Source organism: Hakea prostrata, chromosome 3 (assembly GCF_041222555.1).
Source record: "Hakea prostrata isolate BN-2017 chromosome 3, UWA_Hpros_2, whole genome shotgun sequence".
Classification (NCBI taxonomy): Eukaryota; Viridiplantae; Streptophyta; class Magnoliopsida; order Proteales; family Proteaceae; genus Hakea; species Hakea prostrata.
Window position 1 is genome coordinate 3,600,935 of NC_142602.1, and position 27,224 is coordinate 3,628,158.

The 27,224-nt window shown below is 38.3% G+C and overlaps 5 protein-coding genes across 6 annotated transcripts; 4 read left to right on the forward strand and 1 right to left on the reverse strand.

Moving 5' to 3' along the window:
• Window positions 1-1,025: 1,025 nt before the first annotated feature.
• LOC149020100 (very-long-chain 3-oxoacyl-CoA reductase 1-like) lies at window positions 1,026-2,447 on the forward strand. The gene is made up of 3 exons (XM_089148149.1): window positions 1,026-1,804; window positions 1,889-1,958; window positions 2,034-2,447. The coding sequence occupies exons 1-3, from the start codon at window positions 1,167-1,169 to the stop codon at window positions 2,286-2,288; spliced, it is 963 nt and encodes a 320-aa protein (XP_089004275.1). The 5' UTR covers window positions 1,026-1,166; the 3' UTR covers window positions 2,289-2,447.
• Window positions 2,448-3,847: 1,400 nt separating this feature from the next.
• LOC149020101 (very-long-chain 3-oxoacyl-CoA reductase 1-like) lies at window positions 3,848-7,794 on the forward strand. The gene is made up of 3 exons (XM_089148147.1): window positions 3,848-4,971; window positions 5,308-5,377; window positions 7,235-7,794. The coding sequence occupies exons 1-3, from the start codon at window positions 4,331-4,333 to the stop codon at window positions 7,487-7,489; spliced, it is 966 nt and encodes a 321-aa protein (XP_089004273.1). The 5' UTR covers window positions 3,848-4,330; the 3' UTR covers window positions 7,490-7,794.
• Window positions 7,795-8,155: 361 nt separating this feature from the next.
• On the forward strand, window positions 8,156-15,292 carry LOC149020102 (uncharacterized). Its single transcript, XM_089148144.1, has 5 exons — window positions 8,156-8,573; window positions 9,454-9,521; window positions 9,663-13,212; window positions 13,523-13,574; window positions 14,797-15,292. Exons 1-5 carry the CDS (start codon window positions 8,444-8,446, stop codon window positions 14,945-14,947), a joined length of 3,951 nt encoding a protein of 1,316 aa, XP_089004270.1. The 5' UTR covers window positions 8,156-8,443; the 3' UTR covers window positions 14,948-15,292.
• An 18-nt stretch (window positions 15,293-15,310) lies between these two features.
• LOC149020103 (putative membrane protein At3g27390) lies at window positions 15,311-20,538 on the reverse strand. Of its 2 annotated transcripts, XM_089148146.1 has the most exons (11): window positions 20,227-20,538; window positions 19,817-20,091; window positions 19,361-19,469; window positions 19,060-19,252; window positions 18,811-18,947; window positions 17,686-17,974; window positions 17,484-17,590; window positions 17,252-17,390; window positions 16,816-17,014; window positions 15,815-16,055; window positions 15,311-15,732 (listed from the first exon to the last, which is right to left on the reverse strand). In XM_089148146.1, the coding sequence occupies exons 2-11, from the start codon at window positions 19,908-19,910 to the stop codon at window positions 15,495-15,497; spliced, it is 1,746 nt and encodes a 581-aa protein (XP_089004272.1). In that variant the 5' UTR covers window positions 19,911-20,091; window positions 20,227-20,538; the 3' UTR covers window positions 15,311-15,494. The 2 variants fall into 2 exon arrangements, with proteins under 2 accessions (XP_089004272.1, XP_089004271.1); XM_089148145.1 differs by having other exon boundaries at window positions 19,817-20,538.
• A 4,017-nt stretch (window positions 20,539-24,555) lies between these two features.
• On the forward strand, window positions 24,556-26,203 carry LOC149020104 (BAG family molecular chaperone regulator 2-like). Its single transcript, XM_089148150.1, has 2 exons — window positions 24,556-24,883; window positions 25,033-26,203. Exons 1-2 carry the CDS (start codon window positions 24,634-24,636, stop codon window positions 25,266-25,268), a joined length of 486 nt encoding a protein of 161 aa, XP_089004276.1. The 5' UTR covers window positions 24,556-24,633; the 3' UTR covers window positions 25,269-26,203.
• The last annotated feature ends 1,021 nt before the right edge of the window (window positions 26,204-27,224 follow it).

The window sequence follows — 27,224 nt, forward strand, 5'->3', positions numbered from 1 at the left end:
GACGCAGCGGAGATCTTCTCCACCCAATTCGTAGGTGAGCCATCTCCCGTGTCAACCATGTATGAGTGTAAGAAAATGAAAATACCAGTAGGTTGAGTGGAGAAAATTGATTGCTTTGAAAGGAACAAGGGTTTTCTTGTTGTTTACCAAAAAAAAAAAAAAACAAGGGTTTTCTTGTTGTACCCCCAATTTTGTTCCATTCTTACCTAGAAAGAGTAAAATAGAATATGATTGTGTTCCATGCATTTACCCGCTAATTCAGGATGATTCCAACTAGGATTAATGCTCTATAACATCAACATCAAAAAGTTTCATCAAGTTGGCAAGTCTAGAAGTTCCCTTATTAAAAGAAAGAAAGAAAATCATCCTAATTGGTTCCATACTTCAAGATTTTAGATCACCTCACCGTGCTTTCTTTGTGATTTTTCATCATAGATATTGTGTGGAGCTGATATTAAATCCATTATTAGGGTTTTATCTTTAAATTATGTTATCAATATTTAGACGTGGACTCTGGGGCCCAGGCCATATAATGCTCCCCAACATCTGAGGTAATCTAGAGTAAATCCCTCAATGAGGTTTAGAGGACATCTGTTTTCACTCATCAACCATCACTCTTGTTGATTAATACATATTAATTTTGTACGATTAGGAAAGGGAACAATTTCAACTGTCCATTCCTTTTTCAACCTTAATTTTGTAGGATTAGGAAAGGGAACAATTTCAACTGTACCATCTCTTTTTCAATCACTTCTAAGACGGGTACGGTTGAAGCAGGTGATGCGCATTTAATGTATACCAATCAAGTAATGCCCCGAAAATGCAGCGGCTGCACTTGTAGCCAAAGGCTGGATGGGCAGCCGTACACTCATCCAACATCTGAGCCATTGGATTAAAAGGTCTCGAATTAAGGTGCACATACAGCTGTATATAGAGCTGTTGGCTGCATGTGCAGCCGTTGCACCTAAGCAAAAACGCAAAAAAGAAAATACTCACACTAAGCGTGGTACTCATCAAACCCTCATCCTTTAATTTTTTTTTTGGGTAGACTTAAATTCTTGTTTCGGTGAACGTTAAATCATGAACTAACTCGATCGCACGCCATGGTGATTGTGCTTAATCTATCCATTCTCGGTCGCTCCCAGTGAATCTCGGCTGAAAGAAAGATGGAGCTCTGTGTCGGCGAGCAGATCAAAGCTCAGCCATTTTGGGTTTTGGTGCCCTTGATTCTGGGTTTCCTCGCAGTGATCAAATCCACCATAGCTTCCCTTAGATGGTTTTACATCTACTTCCTGAGACCGGCGAAAGATCTCAAAAATTACGGTTCTTGGGCACTTGTTACTGGTCCTACAGATGGAATCGGAAAGAGCTTGGCCTTCGAGTTGGCCGAGAGAAATCTTAATTTGGTTTTGGTGGGCCGCAATCCTGAGAAGCTCAAGGGTGTGTCTGATGCCATTAAGGCTAGACATGTTGGTACCCAGATCAGGAATGTCGTCGTTGACTTGGCCGATGATCTATCAGATGGAATCGAACTCATCAGGAAAGCTATCCAAGGGTTGGAAATTGGGATTCTAGTGAACTGCGCTGGGGTTGCTTACCCTTACGCAAGATTCTTACATGAAGTAGATGAAGAATTGCTTAAAGATGTGATTCAGGTAAATGTAGAAGCCATGAATCGAGTGACCAAAGTTGTTCTTCCTGGAATGCTTCAGAGGAAGAAAGGTGCCATTATCAATATAGGTTCAGGTTCAGTCACTGCGACACCTTCGTATCCACTTGTCTCTGTTTATGCTGCCACCAAAGCGTAAGCCTTATCTGGGTACCCTAAAATCCTTCAAATATTTCTGCATTTCTGCTACCTAATCTACTCTAGGTCTTGTTGTTGCAGTTACGTTCATCATTTATCGAAGTGTCTCTATTCGGAATGCAAGTTAAATGGGATTGATGTGCAGTGTCAGGTATAATTCAAAATTTGCTTTTTTCAGGTAGAGAAGACATTTTTCTAACTGTTTTGGATTATTTGGAATGTTTAGGTTCCTCTACTTGTGGCGACGAAGATGTCTAAGATAAAGAAAACTAACTTGTTTACACCATCAGCAGAAGAGTACAGCAGGGCCAGCTTGAGATGGATTGGGTATGAACATATGTGTGTGCCGTACTGGCCACATTCAATACAGACCACTCTGTTTAATGCGTTACCTGAGTCCTTGGTAGATTGGATCATTTTTCGTTACTTTCTGGGCATGCGTACGAAGGGACAACACAGGGATTCCATGAAAAAACAGTAGAGGGTAGAACAAGTTTGGGTTGCTGTGATTCTTATTCCAATCATGTTTTCACTTTATCTGTTCTCTTTAATTTCTGCCTTAATTTGCTTCTTCTTAAACAAGAAACTCTTTCAATATTGTGGTTGATCTGAGTTCCAAATATCCTGAAATTTTGAAGCTCTTAAGATTGGGTTGTTGGGTTTGCATGATTGATAACCATATCCAACTAATCTTCATTAGGCTCTGCTATTATGATGGTTTATACAAATGTTTTTGCAGGTGAGTGAGTCTAAATCAACTCATTAACCAAAAGAGGAAATACGAATTCATTGCAATTTGCTGAGAAGTGAGATTACCATTACCTAACCCTAAATAGTGTTGGTCAATATTTCGTCTCGACCTTAGGCTGCACAGCCTGCACTGTGTAAATGCTCAGCACCCAAGTAGAACTCAAATTTATAACAAAATACGGACTCAATAAATGCAAAAGCCAGAATAGTTATTTCTAAATGAAAAAGGGAAATTTTTTTTCTTCTGCTGACACGTCTATTATCCTAAATAAAAGACTGAGCTTAGATAACTGATTTTCAAGTGAAAATACCCGAACTGTTTGAGGATTAACCGGTTTAAGTGAAAAAAACCCCATATCTTTCTTGGATCCAAGCCTCGGGGCTTCACCTTTCTCTTTTGTTGCTAGATCTCCAAATAGGAGAAACTTATTTCTCCATCTCTGCCCATCTTTTTAGAGGTCAAGTGTGTACTTGCTTCTTTTTTTCCATATAAAACTTACTCTAGAATCAAATCTTAGTCTTGCCTTCGTTGTTCTAGATTTTGATCCCATTGAGAACTCATTTGTAGATTTAAATTGGTTTCAGGATTTCGAATAAACAGCTTCTCCATCTGGGTTACCCAAGTTTGATGAAAATTATTCAAAGACTGGCGATAATGAGCTGTGTGTGTGAATTGCTGACAAATTGACATAAGCCCTAGAGTTGGAATTCCTCTTCTTCTCTTTCTTTGACTCTTCCCATCTTGATCCGTGCCTTAAAAGCAAACATTCCAAATGAATTGTCAAGAAAATGCTGTTGCATTGAGTTGCAGAAGAGGAAAAGAGAAATTAGGAGAGAAAGACAAAGTCTTCCGTAATAAAAGAAGAAAAGGGTGAAAGTTTTTGTTTAATCGGGTTCTCTAATGGGTAATGGTTAAACAGGTTTTAGAACTAGATTTATTTCACTTAAAATTAGTGTTTTAATCTCAGTCATTTATTTAGAATCCTACCCTTGTAAGTTGTAACGTCGTGATGATGGTCACCAGAGAATGTTTTTTCAAGAGCATTTCGATTTATTTGATCTTTTGAACAAAGATATAAAGGAAGATCTGTATTGGAGTTGTCTACTCTTCATTCTGAGTGCATGAAGGTCTCCAATTAGGGTCTCAATAATTAGACTGTATTGTCTGATTTCGGCGAATCCATCTGGGTTTGAAACTTTGAACCTATTCATGAAATTCTTTGATTTGGGGGCCAAACGAGCAAATCCTTCGATGACTATCGTTTTTATTTTCTGTTGATCTGCTTGTTAACCTAACCTCTTTTGCATTCATCAATCTCTTAAAACATTTTCTCTTCAACAACTTCTTCCATCCGAATTGACTTTAATAGAATACTACAAGACCATAATCCTCAGGGAAAAATGACATGCATGGAACTCAGTCACGGTGGCACTCATTAGTTCAGTGGTTAAACCAACACCTGCTTTTAATTGTTGATGTTCACTGTTAATGCACTACAGTACAGAGCAGTTAATTGCATGCATGCCAAGTTCCGCTTGAGTTGAAATTCCCAACAATATGCAGGGAAGAGCAAGAGCAATGAACAACTCATCAGCTCTGCAAAATTCGTAGCTAACAGATCTCATCAAACTGGAACGTGGAACCATGTTGATTAAATTAAGATTGAATGGCCACCTTCTCTTTCCTATTTATTTCCCTTCACGAGCACAACCCATTATGTTATAGTCTTATAGATCCAGATCCAACAAGAGATCACTCAGTAGTCACTATACATGGTGCTCTGTTTTACTATGGAGTTGCTCAATCCTCCACCCAGTTTGGTTCGTCTCCTTTCTGTTTTAGGTTTCATCTGTTTGTTAAAATTCTCTTTAATCCTGCTCCGGTGGGTTTACGTTTCTTTCCTCCGACCTGGTAAGAATCTCAAGAATTATGGGTCATGGGCGCTCGTGACGGCACCCACCGACGGTATAGGGAAGGGTTTCGCCTTTCAATTGGCGAAGAATGGCCTCAACTTGGTTCTGGTTGGTCGCAATCCTGACAAGTTGAATGATGTCTCGGACATTATTAGGGCTACGTTTGGGAACACCCAGATCAAGAATGTGGTGGTTGACTTCTCCGGTGACCTTTCTGAGGGGATACGGCGGATCCAGGAAACCATTGAAGGACTGGATGTCGGCATTCTGATCAACAATGTAGGCGTTTGCTACCCCTATTCGAGGTTTTTCCATGAATTAGATGGAGAGCTATTAAAGAATCTGATTCAAATCAACATCGACGCCACCACCAAGGTTACGCAGGCAGTTCTACCGGGTATGCTTAGAAGGAAGAAAGGCGCCATCGTCAATATAGGCTCGGGTGCAGCCATTATCATACCTTCCGATCCCCTTTATGCTGTTTATGCTGCCACGAAAGCGTATGTATTTTATTTCCCTTCCGCATTTTGTTAATTCGTCTCTCGAGTTTCATGAAGAACTAATACTAATGGTCGGATACCACTCTGTTTTTGCTGCTGGACTTTGAAGTGAGGAAGGGATTTTCTCCCCAAATTCTTATTTAAGATGCAAAACCTGAGAATACCAGCTCTGTGTTTTATTCCTCCGCTATTCATCTTGCACTTTCAGTAACTTTTTAAAAATAGCTTTTTAGTTTTACTTGTTCTTGTTCATGGCTAGTTATATCTCTAGACTCTGCATTTTTTTCTTTCTTCCCTCCTTGGCATACTGATTGGAAGTTTATATGCTATCTTCAGGTATGTCGATCAGTTCTCGAGATGTCTTTATGTGGAGTACAAGAACAGCGGAATTGATGTGCAGTGTCAGGTATTCATTTGTATCTAGAAAACTAGTTTCAGGCAGACATCTCCTTCTCTGCTTTCTTGTGTATCATATGGTTGATGGTGTCCAATAGACCTGTTTACCGGTTGATCTGATTCTTCTGGTCTTAAATTGAGATGAAATCTGACCATGCAAAGGTTTTTCTATTATATGGTATCTTCAGTTATGTCGATCAGTTCTCGAGATGTCTCTATTTTTCTATTTTATTATCTTTTCCCTTTCACCGGTCTCTCAATTTAAAAGTGTTTAGATTTGGCCACTCAAGGTTTGAGATTTATAGGAAGAAATCTCAAGTTCAAGTTAGCTTGTTATCATTAACAATTTTTGTGTTTGAGACATCTCTTGCCTGGTTGAATTTGATTTCTGGTTGTATTACAGGAAAGGTAGATGTATCTCCATACTCTTTTGGCACTTTTACTTATTTACTTTGAACCAACCATGTAATCAAATAAGAAAAGAAAATTACAGTATCACATTGCTTAGAGAGTCCTACTATTGCTTATATTGCAGATCAGGCAAAACCTGAAAATCTCATTTATATGACTAGTCCATCAAGCTGGTAGTCATGGTTTTCCTCCTTTTAGATAGATTATTTAAGTGAGTGCTTTGATAATAACTTAATTATTAATGATCAGCCAATGTAAAGAATTGGAAACATTTTGGGGACACCCCAAGATATACAGTGAAAAGCAGACACCCTAGAACTAATACTTGATAGAAAACATTGGATGTTAAATCATGTAGTGCAAATAAGAGCCTATCAGGGAATTTTGGAATAGAATGTTTTTATGTGCCCGCCTGTTGAAGTTCCCAACTTGCTTGGATCTCCGGGCTCTGACTTCCATATTCAATGGAAAACACATTTTATGTGTTTCTACTATCTACGCATGTTGGAGCAAGCTACTGATTTTTTTTTTCTTCTTTTTCTTATGAGTTTAGTTCAAGTCATAAGTTGCACTGGTCATGCAGCCATACTTACCGAACCTATGTATCATAAACACAAATCAGGTTTAGTGTAAGCTATTGATATGTTAGATTTTCAAGCAAAAATGGTTATCTTCCACTCTCTCTCCTGGATTGTCTCCTGTTTGAAGCACTGTTGTTTTTCCCTTTTCTCTTTTTGTTGTACCTTCCCTATAAGTCTTGCTTCTGATCCTTGGTGGGAAAACCTCACCTTTTAAAATCCTATTACCCTAAATTCCAGTCCACCTTTAATGCCACATCTCCATGTTGTGCACTTTTATTTTTGGGTGAAGAGTTTCACCATGAGACCTCAATCTGTGTTATTGTTTTGAATGTACGCAGTAACAGTATGGTTGCCATCAGTGGTGCAATCATTTTCTTCTGTTTTTCCATGGTATCTTAGTGCATATCATCTACGTTGGACTCATCTCAGATAGCCACAAAGGATGTGAAAACATCAGGGAGTTGAAAACCTGGTACCAAATTTTTGTTGAAAACCTAAGCTAACTATTTGCTGCGTTCTGCATCACAAAACCAGACAAGAGTGAGGACTAACACCCTAATAAGTCTTCAATTGCTACTAATGGGAATCCATCCAACCGACCTCTGGTTTCTGTTTCTTTATATTGGGTATTATTGTCAAGTCTGGGACTTCATCAATGATTAGGCTGGACTCATGTTGTACTGTTTTTCTAAGTCAGCCACCCGAAGGACTGAAATGTATCTACTTGGTTTCTTGGGCTTGTGGAGTGAGTTTTTTCTGGCAAGCTAGATGATGGAAAAATAAAGAAAAATTCTAACTGGATGTGCTGTGCAATAGTAGAATATGTGACTTTTGCTGTCTCTGTATTTTGTCTAAAAATCTCTGTGCTTGTACAGGTACCCTTATATGTAGCAACAAAAATGGCATCCATTAGGAAATCTTCCTTCTTCGCACCATCTGCAGATGGTTATGCTTGCGCTGCACTGCGTTGGATAGGCTATGAACCGCGTTGCACTCCGTATTGGCCACATTCTTTAATATGGGGTTTACTTTATTTTGTCCCAGATTTTCTTTTCGACTATGGACGATTTTCATTCAACCTTAAGATTCGGAAGAAGGGACAGCTTAAGGATGCAAGGAAGAAGGCATGATTCTGTTCTGCTCTGGTTTTCTGGGTTGCATGGGTTGTAGGGTATTATAAATTTATAATGACAGAAAATGTGGTACAAGGGTGATCCGATCAGTTCATCCATAAAAAGAGAAGTTGATCTGTTCTGTGTATCAATTCAGCTATGAGGTATCTCAAGTGCTTCATTTAGGATTGCCCATGAGATGCACTGCATAGGGTAGGAAGTGTTAGAAAATAGTCATCCTTCATATTTGTTTGGACCTTTCGTGACTTCATATGCCTGTTGAATTTCTTGACTCAATATAGCTCACGCTTTTGGTGAAATTTCAGAGCATTAAGCAAGAAGGAAGAAGAGGCAGGGTATCCTTAAGCCACACTCGTTGGATGGTCTAACACATTAAGAACAACTGAAAGGTCATACAACAGAGTATAACAATAAAAGTTTGAAACTCTGAGTGGAAGATCTAAAGGCTACCTGAGATCAGATTGAAATCTTGCATCCCTTTCTCTTCGAAGTGGAAAGATAACACAAATTCTTCTGTACAATTCTCACGAAACAAAACTAAAATTAATTTTAATTGGGAAGTACTAAAATTGATATTCAAGTCGACCCAAATAACACATCTGCATATATAATGATGCTGGGAAGAAGTTAGAAGGTCGGTGGAGAATTTTTATACATGGGTGGAGAAATTTCAGTCCTAATAGATTCAAGCTTTTTTCGATCGACCTAGTGGCCAATAAAATTCAAAACTTATTTAGATCCTACAAAAAAGAAAAAAAGAAAAGAGTAAAAGAGAGGTTATTTCGATCTTATTAAAAAAACCCTCCGAACGAGTCGGTTTAGTGAGTTGTACAAGACGATTTTTGAATTCGCGTTCATGTTGTAATTTGTGAGAAAAGCGGCAACAAGTCGCTTTGTATTCCTCGGAGAAGTGAGAAGCGGAGAAGCTGCTGCTGCTTATTTGCACGCTCAATGGCAAAAGCGAGTGACGATGGTTCAGGAGATGCTGATACTGGTGCTTACCCTGTGTTTTTGGATAGCAATCTTGGTACCCATCTCGCCATGGTCGTATCTGTTCACGATACCGTCCGCGACGTCAAAGGTTTTCTCCCACCCCCAGCAAATACCTTTTCTTTTCTCCTTCTTCTTCAAGTTTCCTCTATTTGGAGTATGTATTTCTTCTTCTTCGCTTAGTGAGGTGATGGCCTTTTTCGTATTCGCAAACCCCTCACAGCTTATTATAGACCCCGTTTTCTATTATCCACTAATATTTTGGGTGCTCTAAGCACCAATGCCGGCACATAATATGTATCTACGAATTAATTTTTCACCCTGGTTGCCTCTTCTGACAGACTGAAACAACTTCCAAACCAATGTTTACGACTTCGATTTTGGGTTTTTAAAATCTCAACAGGTGATGTGTTGTTAACCAGTTCTGGAAAAGTGTCATTTGTAAGTTCTTGGATGACTCTAGATTTATATCCACAGCAAACATGTACACTGCCCAAGGCAAATTGTTGTCACTGGAGAAGGTTTGTTATGTCAGTTTGAGCTTTGGTAATATGGGTTGTCCTCATTGAGGTTAATTTTTTCTATGTTGTAATGATGCTGTAAGAGCTAGTTTACTCCATCTATGTATTAAAGGGACTACTAGATAAATACCATAAAATGGTTCAAATGCTTCTTTAGTGTGTCTCAATTGAATCTTATTGTCTTGAAGAGTGAACAGAGTCAAGTTGGTTCACGATATCTGATTAAATGTGTTCATCATGGATTTAAATTGATGATTTTGAGTTGGGTTTTTTGACTTGTGTAGCTTTATTTAGTAATTGTTGCTTCCCTCCTTAAATCCTCTTACCGTTCCCCATCTGTCCCCTGCTTGTTTTCATATCTCTTGTCTTCAGTTTGTATCTATAGCATTTTCTCATATTCTTTTTTGTATTTTGGCAAATTCCAGTAATTTCGTTCTCTTTGACGTGCAGATAGAATAATGATTGAACATGCAAATTACTTTCCTAACATTGGCAAGATTTTTGTCAATGCTCTAAAGGTTTGCTCTTTTTTATTTTAATATCAGTGATTTTGGGAAGGTGCTTTGAGTTTTTGTTTCTTCTTGAAAAAGAGGCAGAAATAAGTTGTCTTGCTCAGTAAGCTCTATCCTTAATGTGGTATGGTATTATCATCCTTGCAGGTAAAGCGCAAAGGGTGCTTTTATCATCTGTCAGATTCAATGCCTGTTAAAAGTATTTTCAATGGGTCTATGGAGACATTATTTTTGCAATTTGATGCTTGTCACCAAGGTGAGTGCAAGGAAAATACATATCACCTGGAGCCTGGGGCTAGTGATCTACCAAGCCAAGTAGTGACCAGGGGTGGCCCTCTGGCTGAAACAAGTAGCATTCTACTTGACCATCCTTCTAAAGATGTGAACAATTTAGATGTTCCCCCAGTTACTCAAGATGGAAGCAGGCAGCGAAGTGTTATATTTCCTCAAAACTCATCAGATGACAAAAAGAAACTTAAAAGTTCAGAGAGGTCATCTACTGGACTTCCTGAAGATGGTGTTTTATTTCCTCAAAATTCTTCAGACAATAAACAGGAACCTAGAAAGGCTGATTCAGGGGAGTTATCTATTGGACATCCTGAAGATGATGCTATTCTTAGTTTAGGCACTAAGAAGAAAAAGAAAACAAAGAAGAAAGAATCAATTTCCTATGATCAAGTCGACTGTGATGTCCCTACTAGGGAAAATGTAAGGGAAGAGATTTCAGAGGTAGCCTTGGAAAATAGAGATGGAGAATTGAGGGGAGAGACTGGTGCAGCATTGGCTTCTGAACACACCAATGTTTCTGATCCTTTTGTTGGTTTTGTTATGGACAAACATGGTACTAGTAAGGTTAACAGCAGGGATACCACTGGCTACAAAGAGGCTACCAGAGGAAGAAAACCAAAAGGGTCAAAGAAACAACAGGCTGCCAGGTTGGAAGGACTTAATCTACCTGTGGTTGCTGAGTGTGGTAATGTTATGAAGGATGGTATTAACAATAATGTGGATTATGTAAGGGGAGAGACTTTTGAGGTAGCTTCAGAGAACAGCCATAGAAATTTAAGGAAAGAGTTTGATGCAGCATTGAGTTCTGAGCAAAAAGATGGTGCAGATCCTTTTGTTGATGTTGATATGCGTAGTCCTAGTATTGGCAATACAGAAAAAACAAATGCGTTTGACCATGTAGAGGCATCCAGGGGAAGAAAATTGAAAAGGTCAAAGCTCACAAAGGGTAACACAACTTTGGTGTCTGAGGTAGCTCCGGAAAATGATCATGTAAATTCAGAAAAAAAGTTTGATGCAGTATTGGCTTCTAAGCAAACTGGTGCTGCTGGTCCTTTTGTTGACGTTAAATATAAACGTGTTACTAGCAGTATGGAGAGAAGGGATGCTTCTGACCATGTGGAGGCATCTGGGGGTAGAAAATCAAAAAGGTCAAAGAAACAACCGGCTGCCAGTGTGGAAGGATTGAATCTGCCCATGGTTGTTGAATCCAGTAACATCAAGCATAGGCCAATTTTGGCACATGAGAATTTTTCCCATGACATCGATGATGAAAGGACTGGAATAGTTGAGAAGGAAAGTAAGGCACTGTTACAGGATGAAGCTCCTGAACCAACGCTATCAGAAACACCCAATTCTAAGCTCGAGTCTATGGATCTAGGTAAAAGAGTGTTGGATTGTCAGGATGTGGTTATATCATCCAAGCTGTTGCAGTCCAATGACATACCAGTAACTGGGGATTCCAGTGATAAAAGAAGAAAGAAATCAAAGAAATCCGGTGAAAGGACTTCTGAAGGAAGCATGAAAAATGATCATGTGAAATTGAGGGGAGAGTTTGATGCAGCATCTGCTCATGAGAGGACTGATGAACCCGATATTAACAATATGAAGAGAAGGGATGCTTCTGGCCATGTAGAAGCTTCTGAAGGAAGAAAACTGAAGAGGTCAAACAAACAACCGGCTGCCGGTGTGGAAGGACTTAATATGCCCATGGTTGATTCTGGCAACATCAAGGATAGCACAATTCCGGAACATGAGAATTTTTGCCATAAGATCAGTGACGGTGATGATGAAAGCACTGGTATAATTGAGAAGAAAAAGAAGGCACCATTACAGGATGAGGGTCCTAAACCAACAGAAGCACCCATTTCTGAGCTCAAGTCTGTAGGTCTATGTAAAACAGGGATGGACTCTAAGGATGTGGTTATATCTTCCAAGTTGTTGCAGTCCACACGCATACCAGGCAATGGGGATCGTGGTGATAAAAGAAGAAAAAAGTCTAAAAAATCCAGGGGTTCTGACCAACCTTCCTCTGAAGGCATAGAGGTTGCTAATGGCATTGGAGGTGCCATTCCTTCAAATGTTGAGGAAAAGCATGACACTTTGTTTCAAAATGAAGAAGCAAAGGTTTTAAAAGTGGGAACTGCAAATACCCCATTAACAGACCTTGACCAGGAGCCTGACGATGCACATCAAAATGAGGTAAAATTTGTGCGTTCAATTCAGCTCAAAAAATTTCAAGAGGCTGAAGAAGGTGGTGATTATAAAACTAAAAGGAAGTCAAAAAAGACTGAATGTTCTGCCAAGAATTTTCTGGATGAAATGGCAGAAAAGCAAGATGTTACCGCTGTAGATCCTGTACTTTCTTCCGATGAAAAGAAAGGGGAAAACATCCACTCTAAAGCTGCAAAGAAAGCAAAGTTGGGGAAAAAAGGTCATACTAATCAATTAGCTCATTCAATTCCTGAAGCTGTTAAAGGTATCAAGGTTCCATGTTCAACCCCTGGGACCAATGAACCTTCCGAAGTTCGAGAAGATATTATTGTGTGCAACGTGGATAGACCACCTCATGAAGCTGACATTAGAGATGATAAAGGTAACAACAGTAAACACTTTGACCCCAGCCAGAGGCAAAATGAAGTTGCTCCCATTGTAGACCGTGGTGCCGAGGACATTCAAATTGCCAGGTCAGATAAAGTGCTTCCATTCAATAGGAGAGCAAGTGAACATAATGTGCATTCGTTGGGTATCTTACCTGGTTTGCGGAAGTCTTTCAATTCCCATGACAACCAGGGGTTAAAGGAAAACCCTCGAAATGATTCCTTTGATGCTGTAGAACTTCAAGCAGCATCAAAGACCAAAAAGGGTAAACCCATTCCCAACAGAAAGATTTCAACTACTGCTGGAGATCTGGTGAAAGATCCAGCTTTTCATTACCATGAGAAAAGTGATTCAGTTCCTCATCAGGGCACAAAACCCAAAACCGTTGATGCTTCTGGGACTAATAGTCCTACACATTCATCCATGGTGCAAGTTCCTTTGAGATCTGGTGATAATGCTTTTGAGAAAGAAAGTAGTGTAGATTGGAATGCATCAGGCTCTCTTCGGGAAAGGCCTGATTTTGGAGTTCTCAATAACATACAAAGCAGAAAGCTCACGTCACAGTCCAAATACAGTCCTGTAACAAAAGGGAAAGCTTCTAGTAAGAAAATGGGTGAAGTCTTTAACAATTCTGTTCCCAAGAAGAGCTTGTTTGCTGCTTCAGGTACAATATTTAAGGATAGTAGTAGTGACAATTCTGAAGATGAAGGTCGAATAAGCAATTCAGATACCAGCACGAAAAGTCCATCAGATAGTTCATCCTCTCCATCGTCTGACTACTTGGAAGGAAGAAATCACTCTCCATATAATGGTAATATATTAGTAGTTAAGTCAATATATAAGTAGTTAACTAACTAAAATGTATATATTAACTTTCTTTCATGACCAGTACATTGCTAGTATAATGGTGGATAGGATTTGGTCTATGTTGCGTCCTCTTCTTGGACCTAAATAAAACTTTTGCTTCCTATGAATTGTTATTTTTTATGTTGGCTTGGTTTTTTACTTCTCTTTTCTGTTTCTTCACTCGTAATATCCATGAACCCATTTTCTACTTGGGTCTTTTATATTCTGTTTGAGAAAATTTCATATTTCTAAATGAGTTTGTTGAAATGCTGCAGATGTGTATGGTGGGAAGAGAAAGGATGAAGGAGACAACCTTACTTACTCACAGTAAGTAGAATTTATGATGGAATCCTTTCATTTTCTTTGCTTTCCCAATCCCTTCGCCTTTTTTCTCCCCCCTTGAACACCCAGAGATGTGGCTATTGATTTTCTTCTCTTGGTTGTCCTCCCAATTTCTTTCCTTAATTAGTTTGTGTAGTTAGGAACCTCATACTCTGGCAATGCCGTACATCGGAAAGCTAGTTTCCTTTACTGCTCTTCCTTTAGGGATTAATGCTCATTATAGGTGAAGTGCAGGGTAACATGCATTTAGTGTATTGGATGATCTGAGAATTTGGATTGAAGCGCATGGCTCTGTCAGTGAACTTTCCAAAAGTAGGAAAATGAAACTAGGTGGATGGAATTCTTGAGACACCTTAACTTATTAAAATTTACTTACAGAAGTGAGACTGTGAGAGTTCATATACTTAGGCAATTACTTTAAAGAGAAATAATAAGAAATTAGTTGAAGAATTCCTTGACCAAATTTCATATATCGGTTTAAGATTTGAAATGAACCTCTAGAAGGCCCCCTTAGCATATTGGGAAGTCCAACTGGAGAAAAGGTCATGTTTACTACACACTCGCATGTGCTTGTTTATGCAGGAACATCATCCAAGTTCATTTACCCTGTTTTGTCCTCAACAAAATAGCAGGAAGAAAAATACTTGAGCTTTGAAACTTATGCTTTCATTTGGCCCATTAAGTGGACTTAATGATCTTTTCTACCAAACTGACAATTGATTGTGATGAGCATTCAATATTTGGTTGCCTCCTTTACTGTTTCCATTTCATGCTGTACAAAAGATGGAATAAATCCGGTAACAAGTTATATACTACTGGTTAACATCATGTCTAAGGGATCTTAGATAGGACCTAACTTGCCGGGTCATTGTATTCTATTTCTCCATGTATTACTGCTAATTGGGAAAATTATTCAGTCTTCTGAGTTTGGAGGTATGTCCAAAGGGAAATTTAAGGTTTGTTATCATTTATGTTGTATTCTGCCTTTCCATGTATTTGGCTGCTAATAGAAAAAAATATTCAGTCTTTTGAGTCTGGAGTTGTATCCAAAGGGGAATTTCAGGTTTCTCACCGTTTGTGTGGTGATAAGTGGACACCAATCATCTGCATATTAGCATGTATGAGAGCTAGCCGTTGGCTGACCTTTTGTGAGTTTTTAAATCCTTGGGAAAAGATGTATTTAGTTATGTGTTTCTCGTTTGTGCAGATCTGGAGGCCCAAAGGACATGTCCTTGGATATGATCCTTAGAAACTCAAGGAGCTATAGAAAGGCTAAGCTCTCAGCCTCTCAGTCTCAACCCGACGACAGTGAAAGCCAACCTGTTGAATTTGTTCTGGACAGCCTCGCTGACCCATAAACCCAACGTGGCGGTTTCCTTGGGCTTTAATGGTCAGAGTTCATCTCATGTCATTTGCAAGCGTTTGTTTAAACCTTCTCTTGTTCCACAAAATGGCACCCAAACATGTAAAATGACTTTGATTTGAATGCTCTCCCATTTGGGTATGCTTTCTTCCTGAGACTGTTTTTAAACGTGAATTTCACTTCAAAAGAATCTTATCAAGTTTTACATAATTGAGCATAAATGAAAATTCGTGTTGCAAAAGGCATTTATCCAGGAACAGCAAGTGAGACAAAGAAAGGGTGAGCCGAATATAGTGAATTGGGAACAACCAGATCCAATTCCTGATTCCTGATTCAAAAATTGGTGCGTTTCTAAGGTATAATCTGTTTCCTACTGTTCTGAGACCATACTCTATGAAGGCCAATTTCACTACCAATTTGGCTTTGCTTGGATCATCTTGAAATCGATACATTGAACACCCATGAGATGATTAAAAGAATTCAAAAAAATGAAAAAACAAAATAGTGAGCAGCTTTGCCACTCATGCAATGTCAATACCATTTTACACAATTAGTTTTGCTCCATATCCAGCTCCTTGATGGCTTGTTCTGCTTCCGGATGACCTCTCGCTGAACATACGAACTAGTCCACTTCTTGACCTTGAAGATGATTGAGACCCGCTCACTGATTGATCTTCACCAGTCTTCTTTGCAAGCTCATGAGATAGACACTGAACAAGGTTAACAAAATGTCGCCTAAAAGTTGGATACCTGGACATGGTCTTTGTGATGCCTATGAGCCTGCAGAGGGAAAAAAAATAAATGAGGATACACTTAACAAGAGAAGTAAAGTGTTTCTCTATGGAATCCATGTAATTATTACCTTCGGGCAAATGCATCAAGTTCAGCTTGTTTTTGCTCTGTGTCTGGTGGTGTTAGATCCAACATTTTTAATCTATCTGGATAGCCACTTAATAGAACCAACTTGCAAAGGTAGTTCTCCTCGGCTTCTGAAAGATTATCAGCTTTGATCTGGTCTTTCAAAATCAAGATGGGGTGGAAAAACCAATCAAAGAAAGCTTCTTTTGGCCTGTTGGTCGTAGTTATCTCAGTCATGTTGTCACCTACAACAATTAAAACATTTAGATGCACAATTAATTGCTACTACTAAATAGAAAAGGAACTGAAAATTACAAGAACTCATGATTCCAGAGTGGCAGGTGTTAGGGATCATTCTGAGGATGTTCCAGGAACCCATTTTATACAGGACTAACATAATGCAATTTATAAAAAGAACTTTCTTCTTATCACTTTGCATACTTGATTCAAGACCTTTCTTGGTCAAAGTTACCAACCTCATAGGCCCTTCTTTAGCAGCCATTCCCATGCAAAGAACCACTAGCAACCTAAGGTTAACCCTTTACAGTAGAAGCTACCCAAGCTTATAAGTTACCGTTTCCAAATCTACCATATTTCTGACATCTTCAGATGATAGGAATCAAAGTGAAGTGGAGTAAGAGGAATACAAATATAAAGTGCCTAGTGGTTAATTATCCAACAGAAGATTTTTTATGCGTTTGTTGGGTACCTCTCTTTATGAAGGGGATTTTGTTGCACATACCAAAGGGGCAAAAATGATGGGAATCCAGTACTAGCAAAAGGTGTCAGACTTGGCAAACCCTGCAATAGGGATCCAGAACAAGGAGTGTATATTTAATTTTATACCTATTATTTCAAGTTATTCACGTTCATGAATTTCTGAAGCTATGTTACATGTATGTCTTTGAATATATGTCTATAGGAGCTAATGGCACGTTATGATAGGCTACCAAAATCAAGTAAACAAACTTTTCCTCACATGTTCTGGTAATAGCTTTCACTTACTTAGCAGTATACCCACACAGTTGGCCTTGATAGAACGAAGAAGAGCCTGAAGAGTGCAATAAGCTGGTAAGCCGACGGTTACAACGGTGCTGCGACCTGTGCCTGATTTAGCATCTTCTATATCTTCCTGTCTTATCAGTCCTTCAGCAACAAGAAGCTCCCCATGTTTTTTACACTCCAAAAACAAACTTTCAAGTAACTGCAAACAAAATATTTCAGTTAATGTCCCATAACATTTTTCATGCGAGTAGGGCAACCTTAATGAGTAAACTGGACAAGCCAGTTCATAGCCTAATCGTATTTTAAGTCAAGGTCACTAAGTGACTTTTATTTGTACACTAAAACAAAGAAAACCTGATGAGCCAACACCTCTCAGTGGAATTTTCAACGTACTGCTGCATCTGTCCAGATAATTTGTATGCAAATGAATAAATACCTCAAGGGGCTTCAAATCAATTATTGAATTCTTGAACGAGGACATCCGAGAGGGGGGATTGCGAAAAGAGTTAGGCCTTGAGAAAGAAGTTGCACGAGAGCTGGTCCGTGATGGTGGCAGTTTCTTCCGGTAATGGAGCCTGAAAATCTTATAAATTAAGTAACTTTTCAAGTTATAATGGAAGACAAACAAATAATGCCTTTAAACATAAAAAAAGAGTGTAAAATAGCACCTCGGAAAGCAGGACCCTTCTGGCGTGTTAAGCACGTCGTTGCTGTATTCGTCATAAATGGACAAGGACGAGATAATATAACGTAACCCCAAGCAAATAGAGGACTCCTACATTTCAAAACCCAAAGCAACAAAACAATAAGCATGTAGTCAACTAACATTAAAACTATAAACAGGAAGCCATCTGAGCATAAGAATATGACCTGGTAAGTAACAACAGCTGCATAAGCACCTAAAAAGACACTTGATATCATTGAACCTAGAACAGCTCCGATAACTGCCAATGGCCAAAGTAGGATGGCAAGACCTGCAAATGGCACACATATTGTCTCCAAGAAAGGCCCTTCCCGCCCTACAAGATCATGAAACAGTCGGTGCCATCCTTTGAAAAGCATGTAAGGGCTTTTGTACAGGGCAACAAGTGAAACCACTGGCAAGTCAACGATAACTCCAAGAAGTCCAGCCAATAAAGCACCTGGAATATGGAGAAATCTGCATAACATTTTGGCAAATTCTGTAAGACTATCTTGTCTTCTTTGGATATTAAATAACTTGGGTTAAAGGGAGATCCCAAAGATAATATCATTAACCTAAAAACGTATAACTATATATCCGATTACATTGGAGTGTCTTGCCCATGAAAACTTGTTACTTCAAATAGAAAGCTCAACATGTTATTGAGTCACACCATGATAACAATGACCAGTAGGACAACTAAACAATGATGCCTACTTCTGCACGTTTCTTTCGTCCCTCAGTTCAAATTTACCGGACGTTCCTTTCACCCCTTAGGTTAAAAACTGAAATCATCTCAATCATGTTGGTTTTGAACATTGTTATCATGGTTAATCATCAACTTAAGAACAACATTGGTGAAACTACCACCTGCCACAGGGAATTTTAAGAAGCTTTCCTGACATATATAATGAATTGTGATATCAAGCATTCAGTTTAATCAACAGGCTCAAGCCTGGTCGAGGATGTAATCTACAGTTCGAGCCATTTGCATAGCTTTTTCCTTCCGATATGAAATTTAAGTCAGAAAAGTCTGATGCAAATTGATGTGTTAGCCATTTGCATAGCTTTTTCCTTCCGATATGAAATTTAAGTCAGAAAAGTCTGATGCAAATTGATGTGTTATAATATAGCTGTACAAAGTACATCCACAAACCGAAATGCCAAAGTGGATGACCTCAATTTTCATGAAAAGCAATGCATATATAGCAATGACAAAGATTTACTTAGGGCAAGCAACTTCATAAGACAATGAAATTTGTTATGGAATAGATTAGGCAGTATCAAAAAGGGGGAAAAAACAAAGATGAAACCTGATCTCATATGGTTTTCCATTTGGGGGCTCTTTAAGGCGAAGGTCATCCATAATGGAGAAATAGGAGTGATAACATAAATCAGTAAAGTCTCTGACCATGGTAAAGCTTTTCTGTACAGAGCTCCAAGTTCCATCCTATAAGGACAACGGAAATAAAATTTCTATGAGGAAACAAAATCCAAAACTTAAAAAACTAAGAAAGTAACAATTGCTAAAACCCTTAATTGAATATAGAACTATGGCTTACAATGATACAGTGGAAACAATCATCAGTATTTCCTTCTCCGACAGCTTCGAAGGTGGCAGCAAGGGGTACAAGAAACCCGTACCCTGCACCAACCAGAATACTTCCAGCAATGCCAACCACCGGCCACAAGATCAGGAGAACAGGAATGCATATCCACAGGCCAAGCTTCAGAACTGGCCCCAATAGTTTGGCTCTGTCTTGGATAATAATGATCATAGGAACAACATCACTATAGTGTAGAGAACACTAAAAAAGGACAAGGGAAGAGAAAAAAAAATCAACAACCAGGAAAGTGAGCTACCGTGCAATGCAATAATATGTCCAGATACAGTGGACTGGCCAAAGACCCAAAATGACTGCTGAGTTACCAATCGTGATGATAAGACATATCAATGGGCAGAAAATAACACCTGCAAGGGACACAAAATAATTGATTCAAGATTTCTACATAATTGGAGGAAGAGGGGACTGGGATTTGGGTCGAGGGTAAATTGAGAACTTATGATGAAGTAATCAGTAGGCAGTAGATAAAATTTGCAAAAAGGAAGATAGAAATCAAATATTCTTGTCCTCGCTTGTTAATATTGAGGATTTGAATCGATTACTAATTATAGATGCTGTTCTACTTACGCTGGACAACGAACTAACAAAAATTTATCTTCTCAGAGCAAAAAGTAAACCAGAGAATCAAAAACTGGTCCAGAAAATTCGAAACAAAGCCAAATAGAAAAAAAAAAAATAAAGGGGAAAAACTAACCTTTAATGATGCCCAGAAGTAGAAGTCCAATGAAGAAGGGCAAAAAGCGGAGAAAGCTCAACAACGAAGCCGAGAACCCCCTTGGGGGCTCCATATCACTATGTTTATACAAAATTACTTGAAACCCAAGTCACGGAAACTCACTTCAAGGACCCAAAATCCCCCAAGAAGGAGTGTCGAAAGAAACTTGCAGACACAGATCAACAGCTCCGCAAAAGTGTTTCTGGACTAACAACACAACGGAAAAGCAAGGGAATCAAGTGGGTTCTCGGGATCTGAAATGAAATACAAAGGCAAATATTTTTCTTGGGATTAAAAATCCAGCGGTGGGAAGTTAGATAACCGTTCCAAAAGTTTTTAAGTGAATTAGCGATACGGACAGAGTCACGGAAGGATGCAAGAAATCTTACTAGTCACGACTGTGGACGACATCTTTTCATCTCCAGAAAATAAATAAAAAGCACAAAGTAGACTGTGGGGAGAGAAAGAACCATATAATCTCATTCTTTTCAGTGTCGGATTCTAGGGAGAGAACTACATAAGAATTCTACTTTGTGTGCACAGTAAACATCAGACAGACTACTTGCAGTTGAGTTGGTGCACATAATAAGTTCTCAAACAGCTTCTTTTTAACCTGCGTTTCAAAAAATCATGTCTTTGTGTCCTGGGTAAACCAAGAATTTGAACAATCATCATCATTTTTGGTGAACAGTCTTCATTAAAGTGTTTCATTTCAAAAACACTTTTAATCAAGAGACATTATCATGTCTAATAAAAAAATCCGCTCCTCATTATCAAAAGGAAAAGGGTCCTCCTTGTAGATTATGATTACAACAGCCGAAATCATTATGGCGACACTAACTGAACTTTTTTGGCCGATACCGATTTGATCCGTTCTGAGATTACCAATTATGATGGTCGCTTTAAGAATGATTCTTTGAAGCAAAGGAGTCTATTTTGATTGGTGACCATATTTCTATTCCGTTGCCAGAAGACGTGATGGACTATATCTTCTCTAAATTCGACTTGAAACATGCAATTGTTACGAATCTTCTTTCAATTGCTTGATTGTATATTATGATGAAGACTAATTTTATTATATGTAAAATGTTTTGAGGCTCATAAATGATTCAAATGAATTCAAATATTTAAGAATTTAAATTAAAACAAGACTGCGTTGTAGTGATTCCACAAGTTAGAGACTTTCTAATTTTGTCAAGATATGATTTTTAAATTTTTATTCTTGACAAATTTAATACACATGTGATGAAATGTATCAAAACTTGTTTGAGGATGTGAGCACAAGAAAGTTGTATTGATTGAAGATTCCATACATAGACCATGCATACAAGAAAGTTGTTGCAATGTGATTTTTAAATTACTAAAAATTTATGTATTAATATTAAACATTTCTTTTGGAAATGAAGATGAAGTACTTCTGTCATTGTCTATTATTTAGTATATGGAGATTTAACTGATTGCTTGGGCTTGTAGAGGTTATTAGTGGGCCTGGATTCAAGTGGGCCTTTCCATGTTACTGAGGAGTTCAAGGATTCTAAGGAATTAGTGGTGGGTATTATTGATTGTCATTTTTATTTTGTTTCTAGAGAGTTTAATGGTGTGGCCCACTCTCTAGCCCAGGAGGCCAAGTCTATTTTGAAAAGGACTATATAGCTGCTTACCTCTTCCTGGGACCGAGCTCTTTGTAACAAGGATCTGGTGTTTTGCTTTTTTTTATTAATAATGAAGTGATGTCTACCCCCCACGAAAGGAAAAAAAAAGAGATAAAATGAAGTGATGTCTACTAAAAATGCCGCTTACCTCTTTCTTGGGTCCAAGCTCTGAATCCGGATTTTCTACCCGCGGTCCCCGGTCGCCCCCACGGCTTTTCGAACTATCCACATAAATTCTTATCATTTTAAATGTATGTCTACAAAAAAAAAAAAAAGGCGGGGGGGGGGGGTTTTTTTTTTGTATTGTTTTTGTATACCTATTTGCTGTGTGTGGCTAAGTTCCACATAACTTTTTTTCTGTGTTGGTAAGTTTACACTGTTCTTGACACTGTAAAGAGGGAGAAAGAGCACAAAGAAAAAAGGAGAAAGAAAGCATTTAAATGCAGGACTTCAATTCTACGTTTCAACTGTATGGGAGACTGAGAAAGAGAGACATGGACTGAAAAGAAGGAACGATTTCAAGTCCCACTTGGAAGTTGGAACTAACTTTGAGATTCATTAATGAACGAACTGGGGTCTTAGAGAGAAAAAGTCTTGACCCCATCTTCATCTGAGTGAGTGATTAATTTTGGGCTCATGTACCAATAATAACAGAGAAATGACTTTGAAGCTAGACTAACCATTACAGTCCTAATTATCGATATTTGTCTATGAGAGATTCAGATCAATTCTACACCACCTCAATTCAACACGATATGAATGAGGGATTAAAAGAAGTTAACAAATCTAGTCTTTTAAGTAGGATATCATGGATGAATTTATCCAAACTGTTGTTCCTTTGTAAGTCTTGTGACACCACATTGCCTGTCGCCTTCTTTTGATAATTTTCTCCTAATTCAACAAAAAGTTTCAGGGCTCCACTCCAATCTTCCATTCCTCTATAAACCAGCAATGCAGTTGAATAGGGACCCTCCCCTCCCCCCATTTAAATATTTAATGACCCAGGGGTCAGAGCTTCCCAATTTCCCATCTTTGATGTGAATGAGAAAGCCAATATGGAGAATCCATTCAGGGGTAAGAAGCAACAGAGGCCTCAGATTCTCAGACTCTGACCTTCTTTATTATTATTTTTTCCCTTCAATGGAATGTTTGCTAGTTGCTTTTCCATACAAGGGCAGGAAAAGGATGAAATTACCATAATTATGTTAGGACGATAAGGCATAATGGGTTGTTGGTGGTTTGAGAACAAACTCAGCTGGGTTGCTCTGCTGTTCCAATCATATTTTAAATCTTGAAAGGAAAACATGAAAATGAAAGAGCATTATTCCAAATTGGCTATCATTGGAAACAGAATAAGAACAGATTGCAGCCAAATATTCTTTTGATGGTACATGGGTTTTGCACTAATACCCCAGATAAAGTGTTAAAAGAGACTCAATCTTCAATAGAACCCCAGAAGAAAGCAAAAACCCATGCAATGATATTTCAAAACCGATTTACAAATACCATGTACATGCATAGATCTGAAGTTGCAAGTTTCTAAAGGATGATGCACTGATCACTATCCTAAGTCCTAGGATTCACAAATCAATCACAAAACCTCATAAATGATAGAAGCATGTGGGATTAATTATTGATTGTAGAATCTCACATGCATGCTTTACAAAAATTCCTAGTCGACACGTTTGTTTTGTAAATATAAGTCCAGTTAAAGAGGAAGTTTATTGTTAGCTAGTCATCCCCAAAAGAAAGACAAAATAGGAGACAATTCGAATCCTTGACTCACTAGTGATACATTGCTGCCAAAGGCTTATCGTTTAGATTTCAGATGATATGTTTCCCCAGACCAAATCTGGTGAACCATGTGAAGGAGATCAATCTCGTGGATCTGGATTGATTTCCCTCTCATTTTGGGCGTGCAGTTTATCTGTTCTTTCATATAATCTTTTCTCGATCTACACAGTGCACACAGGTATCCTCCTCTGGAACTGGAAATCCCTGCACTTGGCACACATCCAAACTTACATTTACAAGTCAGAAGCACTCTCATGGTCATGATTGAAGTAAACTCACTTTAGAGTGTTCTACTTTCCCTGTCTCCAGGATTGCTGGTAAAGCAAAGAAACAAGATAAGCAGAGAACCCCCACTTCAGAGGCCCAAACCAGAACTCAGGGAATGGTCGGGTCTCGCTCCAAACTCCATTGATATAAATTTGAAGTTAAAGGTGGTCCTTTTGGTGAACGGAGCTAAGGTGGTCCATTGTTTACCTTTCCCCAGCTGCTGTTTGGTAGAAAGAAACCATTTTTCTTTGTTTAGTTCCACTGCAGCTGCAGCATGTTGGAAGCTTTTCAATGAAAACAAGCGTGTGAGAGAGGGATTCTTCTATTCTACTCAGCCCACATGGAATGATACCCAGGAGCTGCAAACCAACAAAACTAAGAGGGAAAAAAGAAACGAGGCTTTAATCAACCTGAAAGGCTGAAACCCAGAACAAATCACAGAAACTGAGAGTCTAGACAAATCATCTATCACACATATATTCCAATATCAATTCGAGATATGGAATCTGAAGGGCAAACCCACTCTGAAACCTTATTAAATAGAAATCCAATCCCATCAAACTCTATTATTATAAGCCCTTAAAGTTTATTTATGTATGGAAGGTCCCTTGTCCCCCATTGGCTATGATCTCGTTTGGCCCAGAAATCAAGCAAAGCGTGCATGAGCTTGCCCCGCCCCATGTGCATTGGCATGAGAAGGAAAAACTCTATTCAAATTTACATGGCACCTGTACATTGGTTCTCTTCTTTCTTAATAGGGCTTTAGATTAAAAATATACAAGATTACCTTCTTTTGTTCCTGAGTCATTTCTTTAATGATCTTAGGTGGGTGGTTGAACGGTAAACCCTTCTCCACGGGAGATGCTGTGGATTACTAGCTTTGTTTAAGTTTTAACAAAACACTAGAAAGGTCGGCTCTTGTATTATTTTCTCATTAATATTATACTCTTCTTGTGTTTCTTTTTGTCGTGTAACCCGCACCAGGCTATTAATTTCTATATAATCAAGCCTCCTCCAGCTTCATTCCTACCCAGTATCCAGTTCCCCCAATCACCTGGAAGTGCTCAAACAAAGACAGAGAAGATGATTAAGTTGAGATCAAAGAGGTTTTGCAGGAGCAACTCCAAGCTCAATGGAAACAGCAGCAGTGGTGGTGCTGGTGCTGGAGCTGGTGGTAGTAGTAGTGTGGAGATCAAGTGGGAGCTCCGCCCTGGTGGGCTTCTTGTCCAAAAGAGAGATAATGGAAACAGTGTTGATGAAGGGATGATCACAATCAAAGTCTCCACTGTAACAAAATGGCATGACATCTCCATTAGACCCACTTCTACTTTTGGTAATATTACTCTGTTTCAATAAATTTTCTTCTAGTACTTCACTCTTCCTTCTCTATAGAACCCTCTATTCCTTCTGGGTTTTTTCTGCTTTTGTCCCTGACTTCTTTAAATCCTTCCAAGTATAACTTATGCTAACTATTACTTACAGGTGAATTGAAGGGGATACTGTCAGTGGTGACTGGTTTGGAGGCAAGTGAACAGAGAGTTCTATACAGAGGGAAAGAAAGAGAAGATGAGGAGTTCCTACACATGGTTGGGGTTAAAGACAAGGACAAGGTACTGGTGTTAGAGGATCCAGCAATTAAAGAGAGGAAACTACTTCTACACTCTTTGTCCAACCAAGCCCTTGATCACAACCCTCACCTGCATACCATCACTGTATAAATTAAGCATAGACTACTAACTATGCAACTTCCTCATAAACTAACTACTTAAAAGACCATAATCCATGATCAAATGTATGTTAATGGAGCTGTCAGGTCAGCCTTAGCTTTTTAGCTTTGATATTTTAGTTTTTCCTTTCTGTTTACTCAGATAGTTTGGAAATGGTAAGTAAGTCTCACTTATCACAACAATCTGAGTGTTTCTATGGAAGAGGGTATTTTATGAGTGGAGCCCTGGGCACCTGTCCCTTTGTTTTGTTTTTTTTTTTGGGCTTTTGAATTGTATTTGTGCTGCGGTAGGTGAATACATGTATGATGTATCCCTTTTTGCTCCATCTGGAGTTTCTCTAGATTGTTGTTGCAGCAGTTCGTTCAACTTTGAATGCAATTGATCTTGATGGGCTGGGCTTCAATTTGCATCAAAATTTATCATCTCATTTTGAATGGGTTGTTGACTTTGAGACATGTTAATATAGAGAGAATCTTGCTTTAAGACATGGGCTTTAAAATGGGCCAAACTTGCTTTAAAAGAATAAGTAGAATCATGAATTGGGTTTTAGGCCCAAACTCCTTTCTAATGAACGGAATTCTATTTTTTTGGTAGAAAACTGAATCTTATATAAATGAAAAACCATGAGTACACAAAATTTCTAAATTCTCAAATTACAAAGGCCAAGAAAAGAAGGGAGGGGAATAAGAAGAAACAATGATGCAATCCGATCTACCACAGAGTTTCCTTCCTTAGGAATATTGAAAACGATTGAGTTAAACTTTAGTATTAATGAGCTGATATCACTGATGGTCTTAGTGATCTTCCACAGACTCGCTTTAGTTGGTTCAAGAAGAAAATATTTATTCTAACTATAACAATTTTTTGGAAATATAATCATGTACAAGAATATCAAAAAAGAGAGACATCTTATTTCACTACCTACATGGAGAAGAAAATTATATCAATTCATACAATTGAATGCAATGCGTGTTCTATTTAAAAACAAAATCATCACTATGCAAAATAAATGTGGATATATCACTATGCAAAGGAGAATACAGTCAGATAGGAGGTGTAATTTGCAACACAGAAGGCAGCTTCCTTAGAGGATTCGTGAAGAGAAAAGAATATTTTAGAAGCTGAATTGCAAGCGATCTATGAAGGAATTAACGTTGCACGCGAAAAGAATTTCATGCCTTTATATGTGGAATCAAACTCTTTCAAAGCTATTGTTCTGTTAAAACCTAATGCAAGAATACAAGGGAAAATAACAAGAGTGGTGTATGCAATAAAGGAAGAAGTGGGAAGCTATGAAGGAATTAGATTCCAACATGCGTACCGGGAGTCCAACTGTGCTGCTGACTGGATCACAAAGAGACTGACTTCTTTAGAGGAATATTTGCAATTCTTTCTGGATCCACCCCAAGAATTGGAGGAGATCCTACTGGAGGATAAGATTTGCATGCTTGGGTTGTTTTCTTTTTCAGGATTGCTAAATCCTATTTATTTGTTACCCAAAAATAAATTATCTTTTTTAAGAAAATTCCAAAAACGTTGGAATTCAAATTTTTTTTTTTTTAATCTTGTTTCTAAAAAATATAATTTTATTATCTTCATTTATTTTTTGGTAAAGTACCTTTTTTATTTTATGATAGAAAACACTATCAATTTTCTACCAGAAAAGAACACTATCATTTGGAAAGGACCTCTCCCTATTTATGGCACCACAATCTTAGGAAGCATCTCGCCGTTTCTTCATAATTTCAAGAATGGATTCAAACGACCTTCGTTCTAAGTTGTTCTAATTGATCTAGAATTCTTTAAGCCACTTTTGACCTAATTTGTGGGTCGTAAAGGGTGGGACCACTTTTTGGATAAGCTGTTTTACTCATTCCATTGCATTCTCTTATTAACTTGCATCAATTAATTATGATTAAATTAGCTGTAACTAGATAAGGAATACTA

Bases quoted from the DNA above. Each gene is read 5' to 3' on its own strand.
- LOC149020102 (XM_089148144.1), top strand. From the start codon at position 8,444: ATGGCAAAAGCGAGTGACGATGGTTCAGGAGATGCTGATACTGGTGCT. The intron at 13,213-13,522 runs GTAATATATTAG...GAAATGCTGCAG, and splicing joins AAATCACTCTCCATATAATG to ATGTGTATGGTGGGAAGAGA. The intron at 13,575-14,796 runs GTAAGTAGAATT...TCGTTTGTGCAG, and splicing joins GACAACCTTACTTACTCACA to ATCTGGAGGCCCAAAGGACA.
- LOC149020100 (XM_089148149.1), top strand. From the start codon at position 1,167: ATGGAGCTCTGTGTCGGCGAGCAGATCAAAGCTCAGCCATTTTGGGTT. The intron at 1,805-1,888 runs GTAAGCCTTATC...TTGTTGTTGCAG, and splicing joins GTTTATGCTGCCACCAAAGC to TTACGTTCATCATTTATCGA. The intron at 1,959-2,033 runs GTATAATTCAAA...TGGAATGTTTAG, and splicing joins GGATTGATGTGCAGTGTCAG to GTTCCTCTACTTGTGGCGAC.
- LOC149020101 (XM_089148147.1), top strand. From the start codon at position 4,331: ATGGTGCTCTGTTTTACTATGGAGTTGCTCAATCCTCCACCCAGTTTG. The intron at 4,972-5,307 runs GTATGTATTTTA...TGCTATCTTCAG, and splicing joins GTTTATGCTGCCACGAAAGC to GTATGTCGATCAGTTCTCGA. The intron at 5,378-7,234 runs GTATTCATTTGT...GTGCTTGTACAG, and splicing joins GAATTGATGTGCAGTGTCAG to GTACCCTTATATGTAGCAAC.
- LOC149020104 (XM_089148150.1), top strand. From the start codon at position 24,634: ATGATTAAGTTGAGATCAAAGAGGTTTTGCAGGAGCAACTCCAAGCTC. The intron at 24,884-25,032 runs GTAATATTACTC...TATTACTTACAG, and splicing joins TAGACCCACTTCTACTTTTG to GTGAATTGAAGGGGATACTG.
- LOC149020103 (XM_089148146.1), bottom strand. From the start codon at position 19,910: ATGGAGCCCCCAAGGGGGTTCTCGGCTTCGTTGTTGAGCTTTCTCCGC. The intron at 19,470-19,816 runs GTTAGTTTTTCC...TGTCCCTTGCAG, and splicing joins ACTTCTGGGCATCATTAAAG to GTGTTATTTTCTGCCCATTG. The intron at 17,591-17,685 runs GTCATATTCTTA...TTTGAAATGTAG, and splicing joins CAGCTGTTGTTACTTACCAG to GAGTCCTCTATTTGCTTGGG.